We start from the raw sequence: 26,820 nt of genomic DNA, 5'->3' as shown, positions 1-26,820 counted from the left end.
CATTAAATATGAAAGATAAGGGGATAACGGCTAAAATAATGACAAGAAAGTCAATAAGTGAAGATTTTATGAAATATAAAAATGAATAGAGACGCGACTAAGAGATGACAGTGGTCTGAATGACTTACAAAGAATTGCGATCTCGAGCCGAAAAAACCTCCACCACCGATATATATATATATATATATATATATATATATATATATATATATATATATATATATATATATATATATATATATATATATAAATATATATACACACATACAAAGAATAGCAGGACCTCATTTAAACAGGTTGTATCTATCGGAGATTTTATTCGAGAAAAGTTACAAGTTTTCAAGGACTATCTGCCCACATCGTCAAGTGACCGGCTACTGGGTGATGGGGACAGATAGTCTTTGAAAGCTTGTAATTATTTTTTCAATAAAATCTACGTTAGATACATCCTGTTTAAAAGAGGTCATGTTATTCTTTGTATGAGTACACAGTACAATTGTACAAATGACCAAGTTTAATATATATATATATATATATATATATATATATATATATATATATATATATATATATATATATATATATATATATATATATATATATACATTTCAAAGCATTAAGCATATATAAAAGTATTAGACTAAAACCAACTCAGTGACAAAAAACAAAAATAATCTTCCCACCCAAAGAAACACGGCACAAAAAAAAGTTCTGTCAATAATTCAAAAGGTTACAGGTAACAGTCTCCCCAGGATGATAAAGGAGAGAGTTGGCAGAGGAGCGGAGAACCTTTGCAAAACCGTGTTGCAGAATTCTATTGCAAAATCAAGCCAGACGAAAGGAAGTCGGAATGTTGCACAGGGAAACGCTAGAGTTGCAAAGAGGCCGTATGCATTCGCCATCAGTGTATTGCATGCAATGATGAGACTGTATGCATACTTTTCCTATTGCAATATGCAAAACACTATTTTCCTTTGATCATCGGATGAGACAATCGGAAAAATATAAATGATTTTAAGTGTCGTAATAGATATGATATTAAAAATATAAATAATTATATGTACCATCATATGTGCCATTATATGTGCAATGAGATTAAAAATATAAATGATTATGTGTCATTATTAGGTGTAAAGAGATTAAAATATTTATGATTTTAAGTATTATGTGACAAAAAAATAAAAGACTAAAGATTAATTATTAAAATAACAACAAGGTTAAAAGTGGAGTAATAATGTACATAATTACAAGTGCCATTACAGGTGTAAAGACATTAAAAAATGTAAATGCTTATAAGTGTCACGTGATTTCAAATATGAATGACTAGAGATAAATTATTAGAAAATCAGACTGTTAAAAACTGAGGTAATGATAAAAACAATCATATGATTAAGAATATTAGTTGACAAATTTATATAGCGAATATGATTTAAAACAGACATTTAGTAAAAATAAGATGTGAACAAAATGTTAAATGTTTAAAACATAGATATAATTTCTTTTACAAATCATTAAAGATAAGAATGGTAGTCACAACTGTTCATCATGATTTTCCAGTTATTACAATAATAATAATAATAATAATAATAATAATAATAATAATAATAATAATAATAATAATAATAATAATAATATACATATATATTTCGTACATCTCATATCTATCTCATGACGACTTTAACACAAAATAGCTTGGTCAATTCTGCCACTACAAATTTACAAGAGAACAAAATGTCTATACAATATCTTTTCTAAACAATTGCTTCAACCAGTATAAATCAATCTTCTGAAATTATCAATTAAAAGATTCATTCGTTCCCCTTCATTCATACATCACAAAGTAAATAAAATCTGTTTATCTTCCATTTTAAAACTGACTCATTCGATCGTTTCTGCTCATTCACATTTCAAACGAAACAAAAATAACTTACTTTCTAATTATATAACAAAATTCCTACGTGCCTTCATTCATACCGCAAACTAATACAATAATCTTTACCTACTAATTCAATGAATAACCGACTCATTTCACTGCAGTTCATTCATCCTTACTCTCCAGCAAGTAAAAGCTTATTGTCATTTTCTAATTCATTAGTTTCATGCCTCACCAGGCACTCGCTTGCTGGTGACGTCACAGCTCGATGATAGATACGTTTTTTGCTTGCAGGAATTTCTGCAGGAATATCACGCTGCTTGAGTCAGGTTCGGGGGAAATCAGACGCAAAATCACTCTCACAGGAATAACCTGTGATTGAAAGAGAGAGAGAGAGAGAGAGAGAGAGAGAGAGAGAGAGAGAGAGAGAGAGAGAGAGAGAGAATCAATGTTCATTGATTTTGCAATGCATTCATGTAAAACATGCAATTCTTTGGGTAGGTAAGTATTAAGCGTCGGTGCACAATTTTATAGAGAGAGAGAGAGAGAGAGAGAGAGAGAGAGAGAGAGAGAGAGAGAGAGAGAGAGAGAGAGAGAGAGAGAGAGAGATTCAACTAATTACTCTAATGAGTATATGATGAACTTCAATATCCACGTTAAAGTGTGTGTATATAATATATAATATGTATATATATATATATATATATATATATATATATATATATATATATATATATATATATATAGAGAGAGAGAGAGAGAGAGAGAGAGAGAGAGAGAGAGAGATTTCCCATCAGTCTTATCGAAAGCGCAAACGTACTTAAAGCAATTCTTGCAACAGGTTGGATGCGTGTCACATACTAAGAGAGAGAGAGAGAGAGAGAGAGAGAGAGAGAGAGAATATCACACCCTCATTTTTCCTGCAAGCGCTCATGTAAATCAAGCCAATTCTTTTGACGGGGGGCTGAAAGTTACCTCGCGCGACTTTCGGCCAAAAAAAAAAGAAAATAACACAAAACTTTCACGTCTGTAAGTGCGGAAAAGGGCGTACCCGAACAGATTCGATTATGTCTGCACGGGAGAGAATGAACTCCCTAATTTCGACATCATTACAATGCTGTCTTATTTCGTGAGCAAGTAAAATGGGGGTGAATATGTACAGAATATGAGAAAGGTGTGCTTCTGAATGGCGAGTAGGAGGGAGTTGGGTAGGGGGCGTGGGGGGAGGAGGGATGGTGTGAGCACGCCATATGTATATGAGGAGATTGAAAGGCGTCGATGTATAGGATGATTGCATGGATGTAGGGATGTGGACATGATGTGGATTGCACTGTCTGTCTATCTATCTATTTATCTATCTATCTATCTAACTATATACCTATATACATACATACATACATACACACACACACACACACATATATATATATATATATATATATATATATATATATATATATATATATATACTGTATATATATATAGGCTATGTGTGAAACATTATATATATCACATTCTGTAAATGCTGTGGGCCACTTGGCCTTCCTCAAGGTAATTACATCATTTTACAAAAGAGAGAGAGAGAGAGAGAGAGAGAGAGAGAGAGAGAGAGAGAGAGAGAGAGAGAGAGAGAGATTGCACAATGAAGAAGACACGCATTCAGTTGAAGAAAGAAAGTGTCAAGACGAAAAAAAAACCTTCAATTTTTTTTTTTATCGCAGGACGGAGCAATTACCGTTATTATTACACCCGGAAATGAAGACTCTGTTATGCGCTTTCGTTTAATTAGAGAGAGAAGACGAAGAATGTCTGAGAAAGGACGGGGCCCGTAATCCCCGCCCCCCCCCAACCCTTTAAGTTTAATTAAAGCATTCCTGGAAAGATTAAGTTCCTGCAACGGCCCTTTGCAATAATCTCTTCGCGTAAGGACACAAGTCCCTCCCCCAGCGACGCCTTATTACAATACTCTGAGCCGCCCGTCGGAATGGGCGCGCACATATTATCGCTTTATAAATTCGGAAGGTCCTGTAACTCGAATGTCGAGGTGAAATTGTACTTCTGCAAGGCCTCTGTTAATACCTTCTTTTTATTACAGTAATGCAATTCAGCTGTGGTGATTCAAGTACATGGTTTCATGCGTACAAAAGTTCTTAAAAGTTACTTCTCATTTACTGTCAGTTTTTCTAGACGTCCTTAATGGGTATTACTGAAAAAGCTCCAGTAAAATATGATTTAGTTTTATTAGTATAATAAAAGGCGTAACGTGAAATCGTAACAGAAACCGTATATTTTATAAAAAGTGCTTTCCCTAGAACGTCATTTTTCTAAACACGATTAGCAGCTGATGCTGAAAAAGCTCTTATTATACAACATGATTTACGTAGAAAACTAAGTTATTTTTTTCAAAGCACTTTAATATGAGGTCCAAAGGTTAATGGCCACAATCATTGCGACTCCAGATTACATGAAACAACCACTCAATTAAATCTAAGCCTATTCACTGAGGCAAGAAGGACGCTTAACTTAAAGAATAATACTTGATAAATAACAAAGATTAAAGGATATGTCATGTACTACCTGATCCACTGAATGCAAATTATTGTGCGTCAGCCTACAGTGACTCAGAGACCGAGCATAAGCACATATGGGCCTCGTCACCTAAGCTTGGACCAGGGGGAACCAGGAAGTGACTGCCAATGGCTCGGCAAGTAGACCTATGGCACACCCCAGCATCCCACCCTTAGCTTAAAAATGAGATGATAAGTCGTATAGCCTGTAAAATCTATCAAGTTATGAGCAGGGATTGAACTTAGGACCACCACACTGTAAAGTCTAAACACGCAAAATTTCACATTGTAACCTTTATTGTGTAAAGACTTGCTGTAAAAATTCTTTTAGAAGTTGGCACAAATTTTGTAAAAATTTGGCAAAATATCTGGAAAGGTAAAATTAATGAGCTAGTTATGTCCCTCTACTGCCATAATTTGGAATCATTCGTCTTTGAACGCTTTCTAGATCCCTTTTTTTCTCTTGTTTACTCTAGGATTTGTCTAGGAGAGGGTATTTGGTTGAAAATTTTTCCTACAGGAAAAATTAATTAAAAAAAATCGGGTTACGCCTTTTATTTATTTTTTTTATTTTTAACGAACTTGAAATTTTCTGTCAAAATCGGTCGAGTTATACTGTAAATCAACTCAATATTTCTGTTGGAATCAGCGGCTTTTTTTTTTTTTAAATAAAATTCCAAGTTCTTGTTTGAATCTAATTTTTAAAAAATGCAAAATTTCAATTAGAATCTACACTTTCATTTTCCTAAAATAAACATGAAAATTTAGGTTGGAACTGGCAGTTGCTCAAAAATAAAATGTCAATTCCGTTGGAATCTGTAGCCTAATAGTTTTGGAGTGGCACTTGCTAAAAATAAGAAATTGAAGATAAATAATCTTCACCTAAAGAGAAAAGCTACAGTTCTTATCGTTTCTCTTGGTTGGATACCAAATTTTTCCTTAATTTTCCCTCGGATACTATCGGAAGACCGTCGCAAATTTGTTGCGCAAAAACACAGCTATTATATATATTATATATATATATATATATATATATATATATATATATATATATATATATATATATATATATAGATAGATATAGATATATATATATATATACTTGTCTATATAAATATGTATATATACACATACACACCTTTATAATTTAATAAAATTTGACAATAAATATACAGCAGAGGCCACAAGGATGGAGTGAAAGAGGAGAATGAGTAGCACATTCGCGTTCTTTCAGTGCAATTTCCAAGTACAGTAATGAAAATACTAAAAGTGAGTTACATAAAATAAAATAATATAATACAAAAACAGTCGTTCATGTCCAGGAATCCATTTAAAACCAGTATGAAAGTCATAAACCAGAACTGGTGATTATAGAGAAATAAGCTTCGAAATCTATGTAACAACGAACTCGTCAAGTTTGTACATTCTTTGGCTTGCGATTATTAGCTTGTGTCTGAGTCAGAGAGAGAGAGAGAGAGAGAGAGAGAGAGAGAGAGAGAGAGAGAGAGAGAGAGAGAGAGAGAGATACATTTATCAGTTTGTGTGTGTATGTATGTGTGTGTATGAGAGAGAGAGAATTTATACATTTATTAATTTGCATCTGAGAGAGAGAGAGAGAGAGAGAGAGAGAGAGAGAGAGAGAGAGATCAAGTCACTCCACGTATCAAGCAGGGCGTTGATATCTGAACGCCCCGTTGCGTTCATCAGTGCTCCAGATTTTCTATTCTCGCGTGTTAAGCAACATTCCTACTCATGACACACACACACACACACACACAATATCAGATAACAGACAAGCGACACGCTACAATAGCCCTTTCAGCCAATCAGCGACGCCGTACGAAAACGTCCGGGCGAAAGCGGCGCCCCAGCCACCAATTGGAGTCGACGTCAGAAGTCAGTCAGCAGCTGCTGAAGTGTACAGTATTCACACCGCAATATCATCATTATTATGGATTCAATCTGTCTCTGGGCGATTTTCCCTTCCGCCGAATTACTTTCGAAAATGAAGAACAACAACAACTCGGTTCTCTACTTTTACTTCGAAACGTGACTGGGCTTTACTTGTAAGTAGAGTACACTTAAAAAGCACGATTTGCTTTTTTTGTCTGATAATGACTTATTCACTTGACTTTTATATTTATCTTATTTTATTTTACTTTATTTATTTATTTAATGTGTGTATTACTCCCTGTACGTGCCTGCCTTTTTGGCAACAAACTCCGTTTGGACTTCCTGCGGATCATTCTATTTGATGTAGAAGTAAACTCATTTCTCATGAGCGAAAACTCACTCGATTGAATAAAAAAAAAAACACAAAACTCATTTCTCATGAGTGAAAAACTCACTCTATTGAATAAAAAAAAAATAAAACTCAGTTCTCATGAGTGGAAAACTCACTCCATTGAATAAAAAAAATAAAACTCATTTCTCATGAGTGAAAAACTCACTCCATTGAATTTAAAAAATAAAACTAATTTTTCATGAGTGAAAAATTTACTCCATTGAATTGAAAAATAAAACTCATTTCTCGCGTGAAAAACTCACTTCACTGATTTACTCATTCCATTGAAGCCAAAAGTAGACTTACACTATTTGTGCCTAAGGTAAACTCATTCCCATCGAGACAAACGTAAGTCATTCTATTGTTGTGAAAAGTAAAGTCATTCCATTTGAGAAACAGGCCAAGTCATTCCATTTGGGTCAAAAGTAAAGTCATTCCACCTCAGTCGAAAGTAAAATTGCGCGACTAGGGCAGAGAACTCACTCACTCAACTGGAATGAAAAGTGAACTCATTCCATTTCAGCTAAAAATAAACTCATTCCATTAAAATCAAGAGTAAAAATACTCCTCAACAATCTAAAGTAGAATAACTCCATTTCGATGTGAAAATCAAAATCATTCCACTAATTTAAAAGTGAGACGAGTGATTCCATATAAAACAGCTTACAATGCTGTATGAAACTCTCAGCCACGGCCCATGAAACTCCCAGCAGCGGCCCATGAAACTTTCAGCCACAGCCCGGTGGTTGCCTATGTTGTTGGACCCTATATCGGTGCCAGACGCAAGATCATGGCCAACTTTAACCTTAAATAACATAAAAACTACTAAGGCTAGAGGGCTGTAATTTGGTATGTTGATGATTGGAGGGTGGATGATCAACATACTAATTTGCAGCCCTCAAGCCACAGTAGTTTTTAAGATCAGAGGGAGGACAGACAAAAAGCTATCTCAATATTTTTCTTTTACAGAAAACTAAAAAGTGGAAAGGGAATAATTACATCTCGTGAAAAGGTTAGGAATTTAGCCCTTCAAGCGAGCTTCCCATTTCTGGGAAATTGGGTGAAAACCCGATGGCTTATTCATGAGGTATTTTACCAAAAAGACATCTTTGCAACGATTGCAAATTGTATGATTGTATTATGTCAAAGCAACTCAATTATGGCAATTATTTTTTAGAAACTACGCAAAGACTATCATTGTTTTCAGAAACATGAAGACTTATTTTTTATAATTAAAGTAACGAAAGAACTAACCTAAGGTACGATTATACTCCTTATTCAGAAACTGCTCTCTGCTACGGAAGTTCTCTTCAAACATACCTGAAATAGAAAAATAAATTAATCAGATATTTAAGATTCACCTCAGTTTTCTTTTAGGCAACTCAGAGGTAATTTTGGGTTCTATATAAATAATTTTATTTTTCAGATGCAATGTTGTAATTAACATAATGTTTTAAAGACTTTTCACCATTGAAGCAAATTCCAGTTGTAAAAGATTACATGTTTCCTGAAAGTCCACAGAATTTAACACACGTTGGGAGAAAGAAGCATGGTTAATAATAATAATAATAATAATAATAATAATAATAATAATAATAATAATAATAATAATAATAATAATAATAAAAGAAGAAGAAGAAGAAGAAGAAGAAGAAGAAGAAGAAGAAGAAGAAGAAGAAGAAGAAGAAGAAGAAGAAAAGAAAGAAGCATCTTTAATATCTTTGAAAACTTCATAAACATCAAAGTGAAATCACTTTAGTAATTTTAAGAAATTTGATAAAGGACACGACAGGATGATATTGCAAAGATTTAAACTATGAGCAGGGGACAGGTCGAACAAAACCAGTTGCCACATGAGTTGACAGGCGCTGAAATATAGGAGAAAGATTATTATTATTATTATTATTATTATTATTATTATTATTATTATTATTATTATTCAAACCTTGACTCCGAAAATCATGGTAATGATGATAAAGAATGTACAAAAATAATAATGATATATATAATAGTGATTGGGCAAACATCTGTACGGGTTAATGCTCGTAATGCAGTAAAGAAATGATGACAGCTATGAGTGATGACAGCAGTAATCAGAATGAAGAATGATGAGATATAATAATACATGACGAGGATAATACATGTGATACGAATCATTTATGCGTTCATATTCACCATTTTATTATTATTAATTATCCATGAACCCAGCTAGCAAAATTAACCCAATACCTTGATAATTAACAGAAATTTAATAATAATAATAATAATCATAATAATAATAATAACAAATTTTACTCCAGTAACCAAACTAAATTTAATAAACATTTTTATAAATACTAATAATAACTATTCATTCACCAGCAACTACATCAACAAAACCAGTGATACACCGATAACACAAGTCTTTATAATAATAATAATAATAATAATAATAATAATAATAATAATAATAATAATAATAATAAGTGTAAAGGCAGGGAATCTTACATCCCATCACAGGGTGACAAATCTCTGGTGATAGCACGAGCAAGGGAGTTGGGTTGTGAGAGAGAGAGAGAGAGAGAGAGAGAGAGAGAGAGAGAGAGAGAGAGAGAGAGAGAGAGAGAGAGAGAGAGAGAGTTGGGGGGGGAGGGCCAGGTTCCTCCAGGGTGACATGGGCTAGTAAGGATTAAGCAACGTGATTGGCAGTCGAGGAATCTCCGTCCGGTTTCCTTGTCCGCGTGTTTCCTTCAGGAGGCAATCAGATCGGAGATCCCGTGGACGTGGAACCTCGGCGGAGCCCCTCGGCGGAATCACAGAGGCGAGAGAAGCCTCAAATGTCATCTTGTGTTGGGGAGTCCCAAGGCATGAAATGGACTGGCTCCGGGGACCAGTGTGTGGAACCTCAGCTCCTACGGGTGGGTGAGCTTTGCAACTGACCTTCCTTGTGTCCAACTTTTTTTCTTTTAATTATATTTTCATCTCTGAAAATACACATGACGAGGTACTTTTATTTTTTCATTTGCCTTTCCTGAAAAGGTTATAAAGAAGTGTTATTTTATTTCCCGTTTCTGAAAAAGGTCATGACGAAGTATTTTCGTTTTCATTACCGTTACTGAAAAAGTCATGACGAAGTACTTTTCTCTTTTTTCCATTGCCTTTCCTGAAAAGGTTTTGAAGAAGTACTTTTTTTATTTCCTTTTCAGAAAAAGGTCTTGACGAAGTATTTTCTTTTTCATTTCCCTTTTCTGGAAAAAGTGTTGAAGAAGTACTGTTTTTATTACTCTTCAGAAAAGTTCTTGAAGAATTTTTTCCCCATTTCCATTAGCTACAAAGGTTACGGCAAAGTCATTTCATTTTCTTCTTCATTTCTCTTTCCCGAAAAGGTTCTGACGAAGTACTTTTCTTTTACATTTTTGGGAAATAGATTCTGATGAAGTACTTTACTTTTTCATTTCTTTGTAATTCATCTTGCTTTAAAAGGTTCTCAAAAAGTATTTTTCATTTTCCTTCTGGAAAAGTTTTAACGACACAGTTTTCTTTTTCACTTCCCTTTCTGAAAAAAGTCCTTACAAAGAACGCTTCTCAATTCTTTATCATTTTCCTTTATTGAAAAGGCTCTTATCTCACTAAGTACTTTTTCACTGCCCTTTCCTGAAAGGGTTCTGCAAAATTAGGTTTTTTCCGTTTCCATTTTCTTTTAAAATGTTCTGACAAAGCTTTTTCTTTTCCATTCCCCTTCCGGAATCCTAGAAATGGAATTTCATAAACTTATCAACGACTTAATAAAACTATTTACAGAAGATATAGAGGGCCAAAATGTCAATCACATAATATGCCGGCCCATGATGTCACACAGGTCTCATTTCGTCTGGAACATAAATGAACACAACCGTCTGTGCAATGTTAAGTAACAGTAATAGGAGTAATGTACAACCAACTAAACAACATTTAGCAAGAACAGCAAAGCTGATGTACAATCGACAGTACAATATCTTGAAAACAACAGACCAGATGTTCACCTGACTACAAAAGTTAACAAAAAGATAGAAGGCACTGTATAACTATACAATGTTTAAACAATGCATTACTAAACAATGTTTGACAAATTTAATAAGAGCCGATGTACAACAAACTGTAAAGTATTTAGAAAATGTATCACTTGGTGTACAACCCCTAGCATATTATTTAGCAAGAGTAACATGGGCGATGAACAACCAACTGTACAGTATTTAGCAACAGTAACAGAGCCCAAGTATAACCAACTGTAAATTATGTAGGAAAAGTAATGAAGCTGGTTCACTGCAAAATACTGAGAAAAAGTTAAGACTTGATATATAGCAAACAGCGCAAATTCAGCAAAAGTCACGAAGCTGATGCACAATAACCTGAACAATACTTGGCAAAAGTTACGAACCTGATGTACAGCCAACTGTGCAATATCCAGCAAAAATTCCTCATGAACAAACAGCCATCTGCACAACATTTAGCAAACAGTCCGAACCCTTAGAAACAGTACTGTACACCCATCACGTACCACCAAATAACGTTGGTCATTTCGCCGCGCCCGAAAAGGGGAAAAGGACCGGATTTTGCCCATTAAAGAGAGATTTCATTGTGATCCCGGATTCTGAAAGATGCTCTTCCACAATGGCTGCTGTAGCGCCAGCACGATGGAAGCCAATCAATCAGCTTTCCACAAAAGAATGAGGAGGAAGAAGGAGATGACGGAAGGCCGGATAAATATCGGAAGTTCGGTTGGGAATCTGGAGACTTCCTTCATGAAATATGGACAAGTGCAGTACTGACATTGTCTTCTCTCTCTCTCTCTCTCTCTCTCTCTCTCTCTCTCTCTCTCTCTCTCTCACACACACACAAGCACACAGTAACCTTTAACCAATTTAGAGTGTTTTTTAGACTAAAATTTAAAATATTAGAACGAGATTGTGAAGTCATACCGATATATTGTACTGTAATCTCTCTCTCTCTCTCTCTCTCACACAGCAAGCTTTCACCTTTTAAAGTTTTTATTTCCAGCTTACAATTTGTAATATTTGAAGGGTTTTTTGTTACAATATATTCTAATATGCTTCCATTCTCTCTCTCACTCTCTCTCTCTATTGCCTAAATGGCTACTAAGTGTTGTAAAATCATACTGAACACACACTCTCTCTCTCTCTCTTTCTCTCACACATACGTATCGTAACCTGTCATCACGCGAAAAATGTTTTTTTTTCAGTAAAATTGCGAACATTTGAACGTAATATACAGGTGTAAAACAGCATGCCGTAGTCTCTCTCTCTCTCTCTCTCTCTCTCTCTCTCTCTCTCTCTCTCTCTCTCTCTCTCTCTCTCTGTCAAATACACAATCACATAGCGTTACATTACCACTTTTTATTATTTTAAACTATCGTGACTTAAGGCAACGTCTCACACATTAAAAAAGGACACGAGCTGTCACATTAAAAACAGTGATGAAAACTAAGGCGTGAGGAACTCGTGTTTCCACATCAGTCTTCCAAAATGATTTACAATATGAAAAGGACACATTCGGCGGCAGTGTTGACAACGCCTACGAGAAAACGAAAGCGGAAACTGAAAGTAAAACCATCATCAAGAGTACGAGAGAGAGAGAGAGAGAGAGAGAGAGAGAGAGAGAGAGAGAGAGAGAGAGAGGTGAACCTTGAAAACGAAGGCATTTCCCACGGATAAAGCAGCAACCTTACGAGAGGAGGAGAGAAGGGGAGGGGTGGGAATCATGTATGGGAAGGGGGTAGGGGAATGGTGGGGGGAGGGCTCTCATGGTAGAGTTAAGTACTTAGGCATGTGGAGGGTGGGGGGATGGAGGGTGGGGGCAGGAGCATTTCGGATTCTACTTCTTGTATGACTGAAAAGGTCATGTAATACACCTGAATGGATGACTGGAGGAAGAGGTATGGGAGGAGGAGGAGGAGGGGGAGGAGGAGTAAGAAAGGTCGGGAGAGCAGGGGTAGGGGTAGGGCGGAGGGGGAGGGAAAGGATGAGGAACATGTCCGACAAGAGGAGGATTGAGGGGAATCCCTTTTCCTCACCGTAATGCCAATTTTATTGCGGATTTCGCAAAACGCACCTTTGAGATTTCTCGTCATCAGTCCCCCGAAAGGAATCCATTGTGATTCTGGGGGCCTTCTCCCCTCCCCTTCTCCTCCCCCCGCCTCCCCACCATCCCCAGAAGACCTTTCACCCATCGGCAGAAAGAACAGACATTATTGTTAACTTAAAGTCTGCAGATCCGCTTCATGCCTGTGTGCCTGCGTCTCTCCATCTCCTGGTCGTCTATTATTCAACTGGGCAATAAGGTCCCTATCAAAGGATGCCACTTGCGGGACAAGAGGTTGTTTGGGGTCGTTGTTGCTGCTCCTCCGTCCTCCCGTTGTTGTTTCTCTTTTTATTTTTTTATGTTTTCATTTAGGGGGATCCTCTCTTTATACAGCCTGGCCACCAGCTAATAACACGATGGCGAATTTCCTCCTTCTTGGCAATCAGATAACACACAACGAAGTTAATTTTGGACTGTATATGCTTGTTTACAAGCTAACCCCACGCACGTTCTTGTTACGATTTTCACTGGAAAACATCTGTAAGACAAAAGCTAAACTCTAGTAAATTTAACAAGCAATCAATCTATCTAAATTTCACAAGCAATACATTCATGCTCCATGTAGCAATCTCCAAGTCTTGCCAACAACTCAGCCATACAGCTCCTGCAAAATTTTCCCTTCTTGCAGAAATTGAAAGGAAATCATGAACTCTAGTTCCGGTAACCTAATCATTCCTTCATCCCTCCCCCATCTAAACGCTGGAACCTAACATTCTTAACATTCCTCTTTGTTTTTAGAATTCTCAGAGATGGTAAATTTCTCAGAGGTACGACTGGACAAGGAAGGGAGAGGTAAGCAGGACCCTAGGAAATGTTGCCGCTTCAACGAAGGTGGTTAAAGTTTGGGGAGGGAAAAGGAGTCTTGATAAACAAGTGAGGTGGTGATACCCATTTTGAGGAAAATTATCTCCAAAAGGTCACAGCTACTTTGCTGAGAGCACGTGTTACATTAAGATAAAATGAGGGAAGAAATTACATAGAAGTGTTCATCAGCCCCGTTATGGAAACCCTACAGTAATCTTAACCTGGGACAGGTACAACAATGCTGACTGGAAAACTTACATGTGAAGAGTTACAAGTAACAGAATCACAAAGTGGTCCAAAAACAAAAAACAAAAACAAAAAAGTGTTCCGTTATTGTAACATAAGCATGTAGACAAAGTTTTTTACCAAAAAATTAAGAAAAAAAAACATAATAATGATCATGCTGACCTCGCAATGGAAAAAGTAATAATAATAAAATTATCATTATGAACAATAGCAAAAACTGTAGCAATAATAATCACAGTCAGTAAGAAGGATGATAACTTTAATAACACCAAGAACAACAACAACAAAAAAAGCAAAATAACTAACCGGTAATGTCAACAGCACCATCAAACTACCGCTAACAGCAATCAAAGCGTTTCCCAAACGAGGCACAAAGTCCTTTAAACAGAGCGGCGTCTGAGGCATTCAACACCAATTGGCCCTTTTCTTTATTATATGTCACATCCGGGAAGTTGGATGCGCTGGAACCATGGCAACAGGAAGATGCCACGGAAGCCGCAGAGAGAGAGAGAGAGAGAGAGAGAGAGAGAGAGAGAGAGAGTATGCCGACCGGATTTCGCCAAAGGGCGTGGGCGCTTTAACAGCCCTCCAGAAAGCACCTCCTCTTCCTCCTACAGGAGGCACAGAGGATGCCTCTGGTTGGTTATCCTGGTGCTTAGGATACCAAGGAGGAGACGGCCTTCTAAAGAAGGAAGAATTCTACAGAGGGGTCCCTCCTACGGGATGCTCCTGGTGGCTTATATTGATACAAACGGTTCTGAGGTGGTCGCCTTCTTCAGAAGGTGAAAGTGATCCTGTGAAAAGGAGTTTGAAGAGCGCGCCTCCTACAGGAGCCATAATGGACTATTACTTTACAAAGGGATTTCGAAACTATGTTTCATACAGGATGCGCAATGGATGCTTCTAATGGGATATTCCGTACTAGGGATTTTAATAAGGAGGCCTCCTACAGGGGCACAACGGATGCTTTTGCTAGGTTACCATTCTACAAAGGATTCTGATGAGGACACCTCTTGCAGGAGGCAGACTGGATAACTATCAAGTTCCTCCTTCGCAAAGGGCGATGAAAAATCACTGGCTCTGCATCATGATCAGTTACTGATGCAGTGTGGGGCCTGCGGTCGGAGGCTGAAGTCAACATTCTTTGGAAGCTTGAATCTCAAGTCAGTGGCCCCTGTGTGCTTGTTCCATGTGAACAGGATGCTTCTGACAGGCTATCCTGCAAGAGGGTTCTGGCAAGGACGCCTAATACAGGATGAATAACGCTTGGTTCCAGGGCAGATCCTACCTTCTAAGTCTTCATCCAGCAGTGGGAACTAAATTTCAAGTTCCTGTTTTAGATGAAACCAGCCTTACGCTGGCACGGGCCCTTTCTCCTAGAGGAGCATGCTAAGTAGAGTACTTATTTGCGTAAACCTGTCAAATACTGAGGCAACTCAATATTGGCTAATTAAAGAAAGACGTAAAAATCAAATTAGTACAGACAAAAATATCCCTTAGGCGTACCCGATATTACACAGACTATTAATCCATCCAACTTGATTTTAACACATCATTTACATTAACTTTAGCACAGTGAAGTAGGTATGTGATATTTAATTTCAGGGATTTTTACAGATAAAAAAAAACTTGGTGACTTAAGTTTGACTTCTTACAATAAAAAATTTATGGCAACACACTTCTCATATTAACATTCGCATTATAAAGTGTAAAAATTAGATATGGTTTTAGAGTAGCTGTTATTCAGATAAAATAAAAAAAATAAAAAATGCTCACTTGAGTCTTTTCTTACTGTTAAAAAGAGCATCTTCAGTTAAGGAACATGAGTTATAGGTTTCAGATAAAAAAAAAAATAAAAAAATTCTTGAGGCAACTGGTAAATGTTAATAATAATTTTTGCTTTTATTTGGTGACTAATAATAATAACAACAACAATAATAATAATAATAATAATAATAATAATAATAATAATAATTACGGTTTTGCGTGATAGTAGTGAAAAATAATAATCATCACCGTAATCACCACCGTCCATTTTCGTCTACATCTTTGGGAAAAAAACAATTATATACATAAAAACTACCTAAAAAAAAAAAGTGAAAAAAACCCCACCCACTTCCTAAAAATGAGAAAATTAATTCATTACGTCAAGTTTTTACTTATCAACGGCCACCACCGGAAGTCTAATTTCTCTGATTAATACGGACATGCAAATTCCTTTTTAGCAATTGCCTGCAAGCAATTACATGAAGGATATATGTGCAAATTACACATTTAAAAACTAAATAATCTTCTATGGTGTCTTTGTATTTGTGGACGCAACCATATAGTATACCTGGGGGTGGGTTCAAAGTCAAGAAAAGCAATAGTCACTGCCACCTTTAAATGTTGAACTTTGGAAAACAACAGCCGGCTCAAACACCAGTGAACATACAGATACAAATACATACGTACATAATATACATAACATATACAGCATGCATGTATATATATATGTATGTGTATATATAATTTTCATATAATATATATATATACATACATATATATATTTATATACACACAAATAATTCGCACTCAAATATCTATGTATTTACGTTCACACATGTACGTTCGTACATACATCAACATGTTTTAAAGCATTAAACACACACACACACACACACACACACATATATATATACATATATACTGTATATATATATATATATATATATATATATATATATATATATATATATATATATATATATATATATAAATATATATATATATCCACTTAATCCATATCCATACCATGCAAAAAGGCCCGCCCAAAAAACCCCACGAAGATTTATTCAAGGAAACAATTAAAACCGCAAGCCAAGAATGAAAGAGTAGAAAAATTGCAGCCTCACTTCTAAAAGACAAAACAATCACGTCATCAGATCAGTTCCAAGATCTAATCTCACTCACCCACTCTCTCTCTCTTTCTATTTTCTCACCCTTCCTGTCATATGCTCTTTTTTTAGACTTCTCTTTTTTCCTGTCTTTCCTCTCGCCTCTTCCTTCAACCTTACTTCCTTCCTTCGTCCCATTCATTCCCATTCATTCCCTACTCCTTCCGGAGGGCAACGCCTATCCTTCCTCCTCCGGCTCCTACTCCTACGCCTTCTTCCCACGTGCTTCGTTGATCCTTTACGGCGGCAGCAGCATCCACGAGGGCAGGAAGATACTGGAGGGTGGGGGTGGGGTTGAGAGGGGATGGGGTAAGGGGTTGAAGGGGATGGAGAGGAGAGAAAGAATGAAGGGGGGTGTTAGGGGGATGTGTCAAAGATGTGGAGCACAACATTTTTTATAAGGTACTTAAAAATAAAGTTTAATAATAATAATAATAATAATAATAATAATAATAATAATAATAATAACCACTGTGGTTTGTGGAATATAATACTAATAATAGTATTGAGAGCAACAACCGCAACAGCAAAACTAATAATAATAATATCGAAAACAACACAACGTCATATTACTATGATCACCAGTATCATTTTTAACGACGTTTATCACAATCTTTGTCCATTTTGTCATCATCGCTAATATTGCTATCGCAGACAATATTTTTATTGCGGAGAAACTGCGCTACTGCTCAGACTTCCCAAGATCTTTATAATTACCGATGATATTAAATAAAAGAAAAATAAGTATTACATTCTCACCATGCCAGTAATGGGTATTACATTCTTAAATTTAAGAAAGGAAGAGTATCGTAGGTTTAATTTTTTGCATGATACAAAAAATATATAAAATGAAAACACTTCCGCAAAGTGAGAAATAAAACTACATTTGCAATCTCATATAATTTTACTAAAGAAACCCTTCATAATTTAAGGGCAGGCGGGGTTGGGGAGGATGGGTGGGGGTGGGGGTGGGGAAAGGGGTGTGGGAGGAGATTTCACCAAAGGCTGGCTTCCAATGACCCGCTAACGAAATTCAAATTATCCTAATTGTAATTTTCAAAACATTATAAAAAAAATTATAAAATAATTTTTGGTTATTAAATGTAGAAACTCATTTACAGTTATAAAAAAATTGGAGGTTTTGGACCCTGTGGGGAGGAGGGGAAAGAGGGAGAAGAGTCATTTAATTAACTGATAATAATAATAATTACGTGACCAACTCTACACTAGGTTTATACCAGCTTTTACTCTCGCAATAATATATAATAATGAGCAAACATAGATTTACAAATATATCAAAATAATCATTCTTTAATCCAACTGACTCTCAAGGGAAGGGGGTAATCTCCTTAGGGGGTTATGGGGAGAATTCTCTTCATAGGCTGGATTCTCATAGGCTGGAATCTCATAATCTGCATACACTTAATTTCTGCAAAATAAGAATCCCGAAATATACAAAATACCTCTACAAACGTTCAAGTAACATTAATATAATCCAGTCGACTTTCACTTGATAGGGAGCTCTTGCCCAAGGCGGGATTAGGTATTTAGCATTAATTTCTGCAGTAAAATTCTAATTTCAATAAATAGGTTGCACCTGCAAATATAATCAGAACTGTAATTCATTCTACTTTCACTTGGGGGAAGAGGTGGGGGGTGGGGGGAAGGGAAGTTCTTACAGGAGGTGGGAGGAGAAGCTAAGAGAAATTTGATTGATTGATTTATGACTACCAAAACTGGCGTCATAACACTAAGGGAGATTTAAGAGAAGGTATTAAGTATTTAGACTCTATTTAAAAAAAAATGAATGATAATGAATAAAATATATATGCAACTATAAGAAAATTATACTCAAATTTACTTTCACTTCGAGGGAAGGGGTGAGAAGCTCTTGTGGGATGTTGGAGGAGGGGGAAGGAGGTTAGGATAGGGGAGGGGGAGGAGGTTAGGAGGTGGGTGTAAGGTGGGGGGAAAGGGGGTTAAAGATTCCATAGACTGCTGGATTCCCACGCGGGTCATGCATAGGTGGAGGTGATGACGATCCGGCGGGGTGGAGATCACAGCTTAAGTGCTCCTGATGACTCACGGCACCAGATTGACTAAAACATCAATTTTCTCTCTCTCTCTCTCTCTATTTTTTTCTTGGTGTTGCTTCCCCCACCCCCCCTCTGTCTGTCTGTCTGTCTGTATGTCTCTCTCTCTCTCTCTCTCTCTCTGTGTTTCTTGGTGTTGCTTTCTCTCTCCTTTTCTCTGTTTTCTTTCTTGGTGTTGCCTCCTTTCTCTCTTTTTTTATTTCTTGGTGTTTCTCTCTCTCTCTCTCTCTCTCTCTCTCTCTCTTTGGTGACTGTCTTTTACTTCTTGTTGCTTCGTCTTTCTCTCTCTCTCTCTTTTTGGTGTCTGTCTGTCTTTTACTTCTTGTTGTCCTCTCTCTCTCTCTCTCTCTCTCTCTCTCTCTCTCTCTCTCTCTCTCTCTCTCTCTCTCTCTCTCTCCACATGCTAACGCCTTCCTGTGGTCATAAAGAATGGCTGTGATGATTGATGATGACTGAATCAACATAGAAAAATGGCCTGGAACTATTTATGTGTTTCTCTAGCACTAAATATCTTGAGAGCCAGATCACCATTTTTAAAAGATTATAATTTCAGTGAACTTGCTGCTCCTGAGGATGATAAAAATGATGATGTTTGTGATGATGACGGTGATACACTAAAGATATAGGGATTAATTATGTTTTTTCTGAGCTTTCTAACCTTTCAGAAATTTGATAGTTTATATATACATACATATATATATATAAATATATATATATATATATATATAAATATATAAATATATATATATATATATATATATATATATATATATATATATATATATATATATATATATATATATATATATATATATATTTACATTTTGCATTTGGAATGATAATGATGTTGATAACAGAATGAAAAATATTAAAGGGATATATATATATATACATTTTTATTATTCTAGGATATCTGCAGCTTTTTAGAGAACAGGTGCCCACTGATATATGCTGGCATCCCACGATTAATGATGCTGAAGGTACAAAAAAAAAAAATACACAAAAAAACAATGACCTGTGTAATTTTCTTTCATCCTTTGATACTCATTCATACAAAAACTTCAGCGAGTACGGTGACAAAGCTAATGTCGGCAAAAAATACGATAATAACTCTTATAAATCGCCTAACATTTAAAAGTACCCAAGGAATCAGGAGAATGTCTTTTTCTAGTCCAGGTAGGAACACCTGCATAGGCAAATGGCTACTCGTATCTAATTGCTCCGGCGTCAATGACCTTTGGTGTTGTAACGCCAATTTACGAAAAAGGGTAAAGTCAATGATTACCTGTTTTTTTTTTTAGTTTTGATATTTCATTGATTTTTCGTTATTTTTACTATAAGTTAAATTGGTAATTTGAGTTAAACTGGTTCACTGACATTTAGAGAGTATATAGTTTAATCTTTGTAACAAAGATTAAATGTGAAAAATAAGCCAAATAATTGCATTTTATAATACCGCACCGACAGATATTAATTGAATAACTCTGTTAAAATAAGCTGAACGGTATATTCTGCAGATTAAAACAGGCAAAATATACTCAGAAAAATAAATTCAGTAGTAATACAAATCTGCCAAAGAAATATTTTTTTTAGACTAAACCTGGAAAAAAGTAAATGAAAAATCACATTATATGGAAAAAAATCTGTAAAAGTAAGTGTGTGTGTGTGTATATATATGTGTGTATATATATATATATATATATATATATATATATATATATATATATATATATATATATATATATATATATATATATATATATATAAAACCACCAGCTTTATCCCCAAAGACTTGCTAACGAACTGGGAGGCTGAACCCTTCTGGTGCCTCCTACCAAAAACAAATAAATAAATACATCAAGAAACGGTATTCTTAGCGCAAAAGTTATACGACAAAGATGTCTCCAGGCGCCTACAAATTTTGAAGATATTTCGGACTGGCGACCAAACTCACTATGACACCAAATAGCGCAAACAAGTCAGCTGGTTTCTATAAACGTATTTACTCAAAATTTCGAATATTTGTCGGCATGACCAACGTCACTGCGACGCCAAATTACACAAACAAACAAATGAGCTCATTCCTTTAAATATATTCCTTCACTTCTGAAACCTTCCCAGTTTCTAAATTTTCTTATTATTATTATTATTATTATTATTATTATTATTATTATTATTATTATTATTATTATTATTTAGTAGATGAGACCTATTCACATGGAACAAGCCCACCAAAGGGGCCACAGACTTGAAATTCAAGCTTCCAAAGAATATTATGGTGCTCATTAGGAAGAAATAAGAGGAAGTAAAGGGACATACAGAAAGAAGAGATCCCACTTATTAAAAAACAAAAACAAAAATAAATCAATAAATTATTAAATATATAAAAATGTACACAAATGCAAGGAGAATAGTATTCAGGTAGTAATGCATTGCTATTACTATTAATTCAATACTTACGGCGATAAATAATTCTTTCAGAGGACAAGTGTAATAAGATTAAGGATCATGAATAAAAAAAATTAAAATTCTTATGGGCAAGTGAGGCATTGCGGTATTGCGAACGGCAATGAAAGTGTAATGAGATGAAATCATTACAATGACATCACAGTGAATAAAAGATATGTACTCGTGTAATTATTAAAAGCGGAAAATATCAACAGTATTGGTTTTTATCAGAGAGAGAGAGAGAGAGAGAGAGAGAGAGAGAGAGAGAGAGAGAGAGAGAGAGAGAGAGAGGAGGTTGATTATTAAAATACAATGAAACAATACTATTACTTTGAGAATTTGTACCTATATGCACTTAAATCCGCAAAGCATCAATAATAATAATAATAATAATAATAATAATAATAATAATAACAGGAAACCCGGTATGTTAAATAATAAACAACGACCCAGGGTGAACGACCTCCGGACTACCGTTAAGACTGCAATAGACAACACAACGCATCAATTATAAAAATGGCATAATATATACAAACATATATACACACTATATATACATATATATATAGTATATATATATATATATATATATATATATATATATATATATATATATATATATATATATATATATATATATATATATATATATATATACACTACGCCAGCTACTGTTGGTCTGAGAATAATGCTTCAAGATTCGAGGATTGGAATGCAAGCATGAAAACAAACACGGTCTAAATAAGAAGGGAAACAAGTGGGGATCATCTTACAAACATTCTCAAGGAACAAACGTGGGCATAATATATTAACGGATTAAACACGTGACAACAAAATTGGTCTAAACATAACACCAGGAAGACTAAACATGAATGTTTTGGAAACAAACGATATATAAACACTGAAAAAAGAACAAAGACTACACACAGAAACAAACAAGGAGAGCCAGAACAAACAAGAGGCTCCGCAAACAAACGCATCCCGATTCAATGAACGGAGTACAAACACTCACACAAACGTGGGCTCAATAAAACGCGGCGAAAAATAAACATGAATACGAACATTAAAAAACTAACCCCCCCCCTCCCAGATTCCGGAAACAAACACATACCGCTCCAGTGCAATAAGCACAACCATGAAAACAAACAGAAACTCAACAAGCGCAGAATAAACACGAAACGAAACATGCAAGCATCCTCGGACGAAGACAACGAACCCCCTCCCCACTACCCTCCCTTTCCTACTACCACCACCACCAGGCTCTGGAAACAAACGCAACGAGACGGCGAAGGGAGGGGGGGGAGGGAGGAGGAGGGAGGAGGAGGAGGAGGAGGAGGAGGAGGAGGAGGAGGAGGAGGAGGAGGAGGGGTAGGAGGAGGAGGAGGAGGTTGGGCTGATCTGAAATTCAAACGGACATACACCTTAGACCGTGATCCCTCCTCAATCTTGCAAGCCCAAATCCTTCAGCCGAGTTATTCATTTGAGACATTCGCCTCCACTTATACATTTTGGAGGGCGGCGCCGACCAGCCTATACATTGTAGAAACGGACAAACACGTACCGTCCGTGGCCTTCTGCATGTCCCAAGGAATATTGGCAGACGCTCGGATCAAAATAAACGCCCAGATGGACGGCCTGGACTAGATGGAGTCCCCAAGGTGACTGCGCCATTCGGTTTCGAAATGATTCCGATTTGTTCAGTTGCTTTGGAGATGCTTCGACGGAGAAAGCATGACATCGTGCGATGTCAAGAAGACAGTGAAATCAGACTGTGGCAAAATGGACGAATGATTTCGTCGTGTGATTTAATGGGAGGTGATGAAATCTGAGTAAGGCAAAATGGTTGGATGGGGTACAAGATAATTTAATCAATGTCTTTTTAATATACTTCGCAACATTTAAATTTCCCGAGATGCCTCTATAGCAAAAAAAAGTAAAATATTAATAATCATAATACACAAATTACAAAATGAATTAGACATTTCGTTTCTAATGTGTTTCGAAACCTTTAAATTTCCTGAGATGCTCCCATGGAGAAAACGAAATAAATAATAATTACTACAACATACAAATGGTGTTATGAATTCACAATAAGGCAAAAAAAAAAAGTCTCATTTGATTGCGTCGTTGTTCTGAAAAGCCTTCGCTTAATTTAAACGCTTCCACGGGGATGCGCATTGAAAATACGCAACACAAAAATTATGTCAATACGACTGCGAGACAATGCCATCCGGATAAGGCGGAACAGACGGAGTCCCAGGTGATTTAGTCATTCATTTTTTAGTGGATTTCAATGCCTTCAGATGCTCTGAGATGCTTCGGCGGGATAAAAAAAAAAAGCATCGACCAAAGAAGGAATATTGGCGAATACTGAGGCAATGCAATCTGAAAGGTTTTCGGTACATCTCAATGCTTTTATGAAGGAAACTCGACTGCCTGTTATATATATGTGTGTGTATGTATGGATATTTACCCACATTTATAATATAATGTTTATATATATATATATATATATATATATATATATATATATATATATATATATATATATATATATATATAATTTATATATACTATATATATATATATATATATATATATATATATATATATATATATATATATATATATATATATATATATATATATATATATTTAAATTAAATATATACATAATCCTATAATTATAAAGGGAGAGGCCTTACCTTCATTAATGGCTGTGCCCTCCAATTTATACATATAATCACATGGTTTCACGTGAAAAATATATTCGTTATCGCCTTTCGCTTTTTGCAGCATTTACGAAAACACATGAATATATAATTTCCAGATGATACAGCGGCTCGATTCCAGCCCATCTGGAAATTACATTCATTTGAAAGTGCATAGTTAATTTGCCAACCCATTATGATGAATAAATAAAAGATTTCCCCCAGATGGGGTTTATTTATTTTCAACTGAATATTTTTTTTTTAGAAAAGTAATTTATTGCATGTTATAATCATTTGTTTTTGTTTTTTTAGCGGAGGGGGGTTTGGTTGGGGAGGAAGGGAAGAGGCTATTTCGAGATACTGGTATTCCATCGATACTGTTAATATATGATTGCATATTCTTTTTTTTTTTTTTTTTTTAGAATTTCGATAAGTCATATTTCCGAATATTTGTCTGTGAATGCGATGTTTGCCCCCAACGGCTGTTGCTGTGTATTTAAGGGCCCGAAGCGGATGGGATTGGAATTGGTCAAGATAAATATTTAATAAGTTCCTCCCCCACCCTCTCCCATCATCACCCCCTCCCCCACCCCACCTAGATACATTTTAAATGGAAAGAAATTTTTTCCCCGAGTCGTAGGGTAAAATTACTTGGGTTCCTTCGCGATTTTGTCTTAATATTCAAATGTCCTTTTTCTTGACTTCATATTTTCTTCCGATGAAATATTTAATTGGCATCTAATTCACCTCATTCACTATTGTAGCAAAGCATTTCTCGTAGGAGCGTTTGGAGCATTTAAATGCAAAGACATTTTTTTTTTCACGGACGAAAGGTCGAATTATCAGGGTTCCTTTATTACGCTGTGTAATATATATACACATACATTATATATATATATATATATATATATATATATATATATTAGTTTAATATATATATATATATATATATATATATATATATATATATATATATATCTATATATATATGTATATATATATATATATACATATATATATATATATATATATATATATATATATATATATATATATATATATATATATATATATATATATATATATGTCATCTCTCCTTAAAAAGGGCGACTCAAAAATATTTTACACTTCCGATTTTCATCATGACCTAGCGATGAGGTTGCTGGTCTCATGCCCTTATCCATACTAAACGTGACCCACAGGAGTCGTTTAATTACTAATTACATAATTTACTGATTAGTTTAACAGGCAGATACACCAACTGGGTGTACCTGAAGATGGCTTACTCAGTTTGTCTCTTATAAGAATCGAACTTTGAGAGCTTCTTACTGCTGAGTCCATATATATATATATATATATATATATATATATATATATATATATATATATATATATATATATATATATATATATATACATATATATATATATATATATATATATATATATATACATATATATATATATATATATATATATAATACGACGTTAAAAGTAATATTTTTCATGCCGTATAACGAAGCCTATTTTCATGTCAGTAATAATAATTATAACAAAAAGAATAATAATAGTGATGACAGATATTTTGATAGTAATGATGGCAGCGGCAGTAGTATTACGAAGAAGTTATAAGAGCAACCAAAAAAAAAACAACATTATAAGCAACAATGATAGTAGAACAAGAACACCAACATCTAATGACCCTTTCATAATTGCTGAACCAAATCTGACGAATTCAGATAATTATGTTAATCCTTATTTCATCTTAAATGAATAATTATGTTTATCTTTAGTGAGTCTTACATGAAAAGTGAAATTGATCCCTGGCATAATTCTATTTTCGTGATTCCTGAAATACTGATAATATTCAATTTATAAATTCTGAGGAGGAGCATTTGAACCCTACTTTAGGTACATCGACAAGAACACATGAGAGCAATCCAACCTATTTATTGATTTTTATTATTTAATCTTTTTTAACTCTTGTGTTGAGAAGGGGAAAATATGTAGGTGGTGATTTAGAACTTTCGTTCCCCCGTCATTGTGCTATTGTGTAAGTAAATTTGACGGACTGATTGACGTTATTCAGAGGTCAAATTCCTTAAAGGAATAATAATAATAATAATAATAATAATAATAATAATAATAATAATAATAATAATAATAATTCATACCAAAAATGGATCTGTCATAATCACAATAACAAATTACTAACAATTATGAAGATTATGGCGACGATACCATAAGCAATTGTAATAATATTACTTTAATATAAAACCATTTATGTACTGCAGGGTTTGACAGAGGCATTTAGCGGCCACCAAAACAAAGACCTCCTGTGCCTTTTATTGGTCTCTATAAGATGGAGGATGACTTTAGTGGCCAGTGGAACACAAGCATTGCTTTGACGCCAAAAGAGCGACAAAGATATGTGGTGGTTTTAGTGGCCGTCGAAAAAACAAAAGGCCTTCAGTGGCTATAGTGGTCACTGAATAAAAACCCTTCAGTATTTTAGTGGTCACTGAATAAAAAGGCCTTCAGTGTTTTAGTGGTCGCTGAATAAAGAATAAAAGGCCTTCATATTTCTGTGGTCACTGAATAAAAAGGCCTTCAATGTTTTAGTGGTCACTGAATAAAAAGGCTTTTAATGTTTTAGTAGTCACTAAATAAAAGGCCCTCAGTATTTTGGTGGTAACTGAATAAAAAGGCTTTTAATGTTTTAGTAGTCACTAAATAAAAGG

At 35.1% G+C, this 26,820-nt stretch overlaps 1 protein-coding gene across 6 annotated transcripts in view; it reads right to left on the bottom strand.

The window, feature by feature from the left end:
* Window positions 1–26,820, bottom strand: part of pros (prospero) — a 1,677,936-nt gene that overhangs the window by 125,047 nt on the left and 1,526,069 nt on the right. For 5 of the 6 annotated variants that reach the window (XM_067089459.1, XM_067089458.1, XM_067089463.1 and 2 more), the window contains one exon: window positions 7,979–8,044. The exons of the other annotated variant lie outside the window; for it this stretch is intronic. In XM_067089459.1, the coding sequence (XP_066945560.1) occupies window positions 7,979–8,044 (66 nt within the window). The remainder of the gene's footprint in view (window positions 1–7,978; window positions 8,045–26,820) is intronic. 6 annotated transcript variants of the gene reach the window in all.

The sequence above is a fragment of the Macrobrachium rosenbergii genome, chromosome 46, assembly GCF_040412425.1.
Source record: "Macrobrachium rosenbergii isolate ZJJX-2024 chromosome 46, ASM4041242v1, whole genome shotgun sequence".
NCBI lineage: Eukaryota > Metazoa > Arthropoda > Malacostraca > Decapoda > Palaemonidae > Macrobrachium > Macrobrachium rosenbergii.
This window is presented reverse-complemented; position numbering and strand designations above follow the sequence as displayed.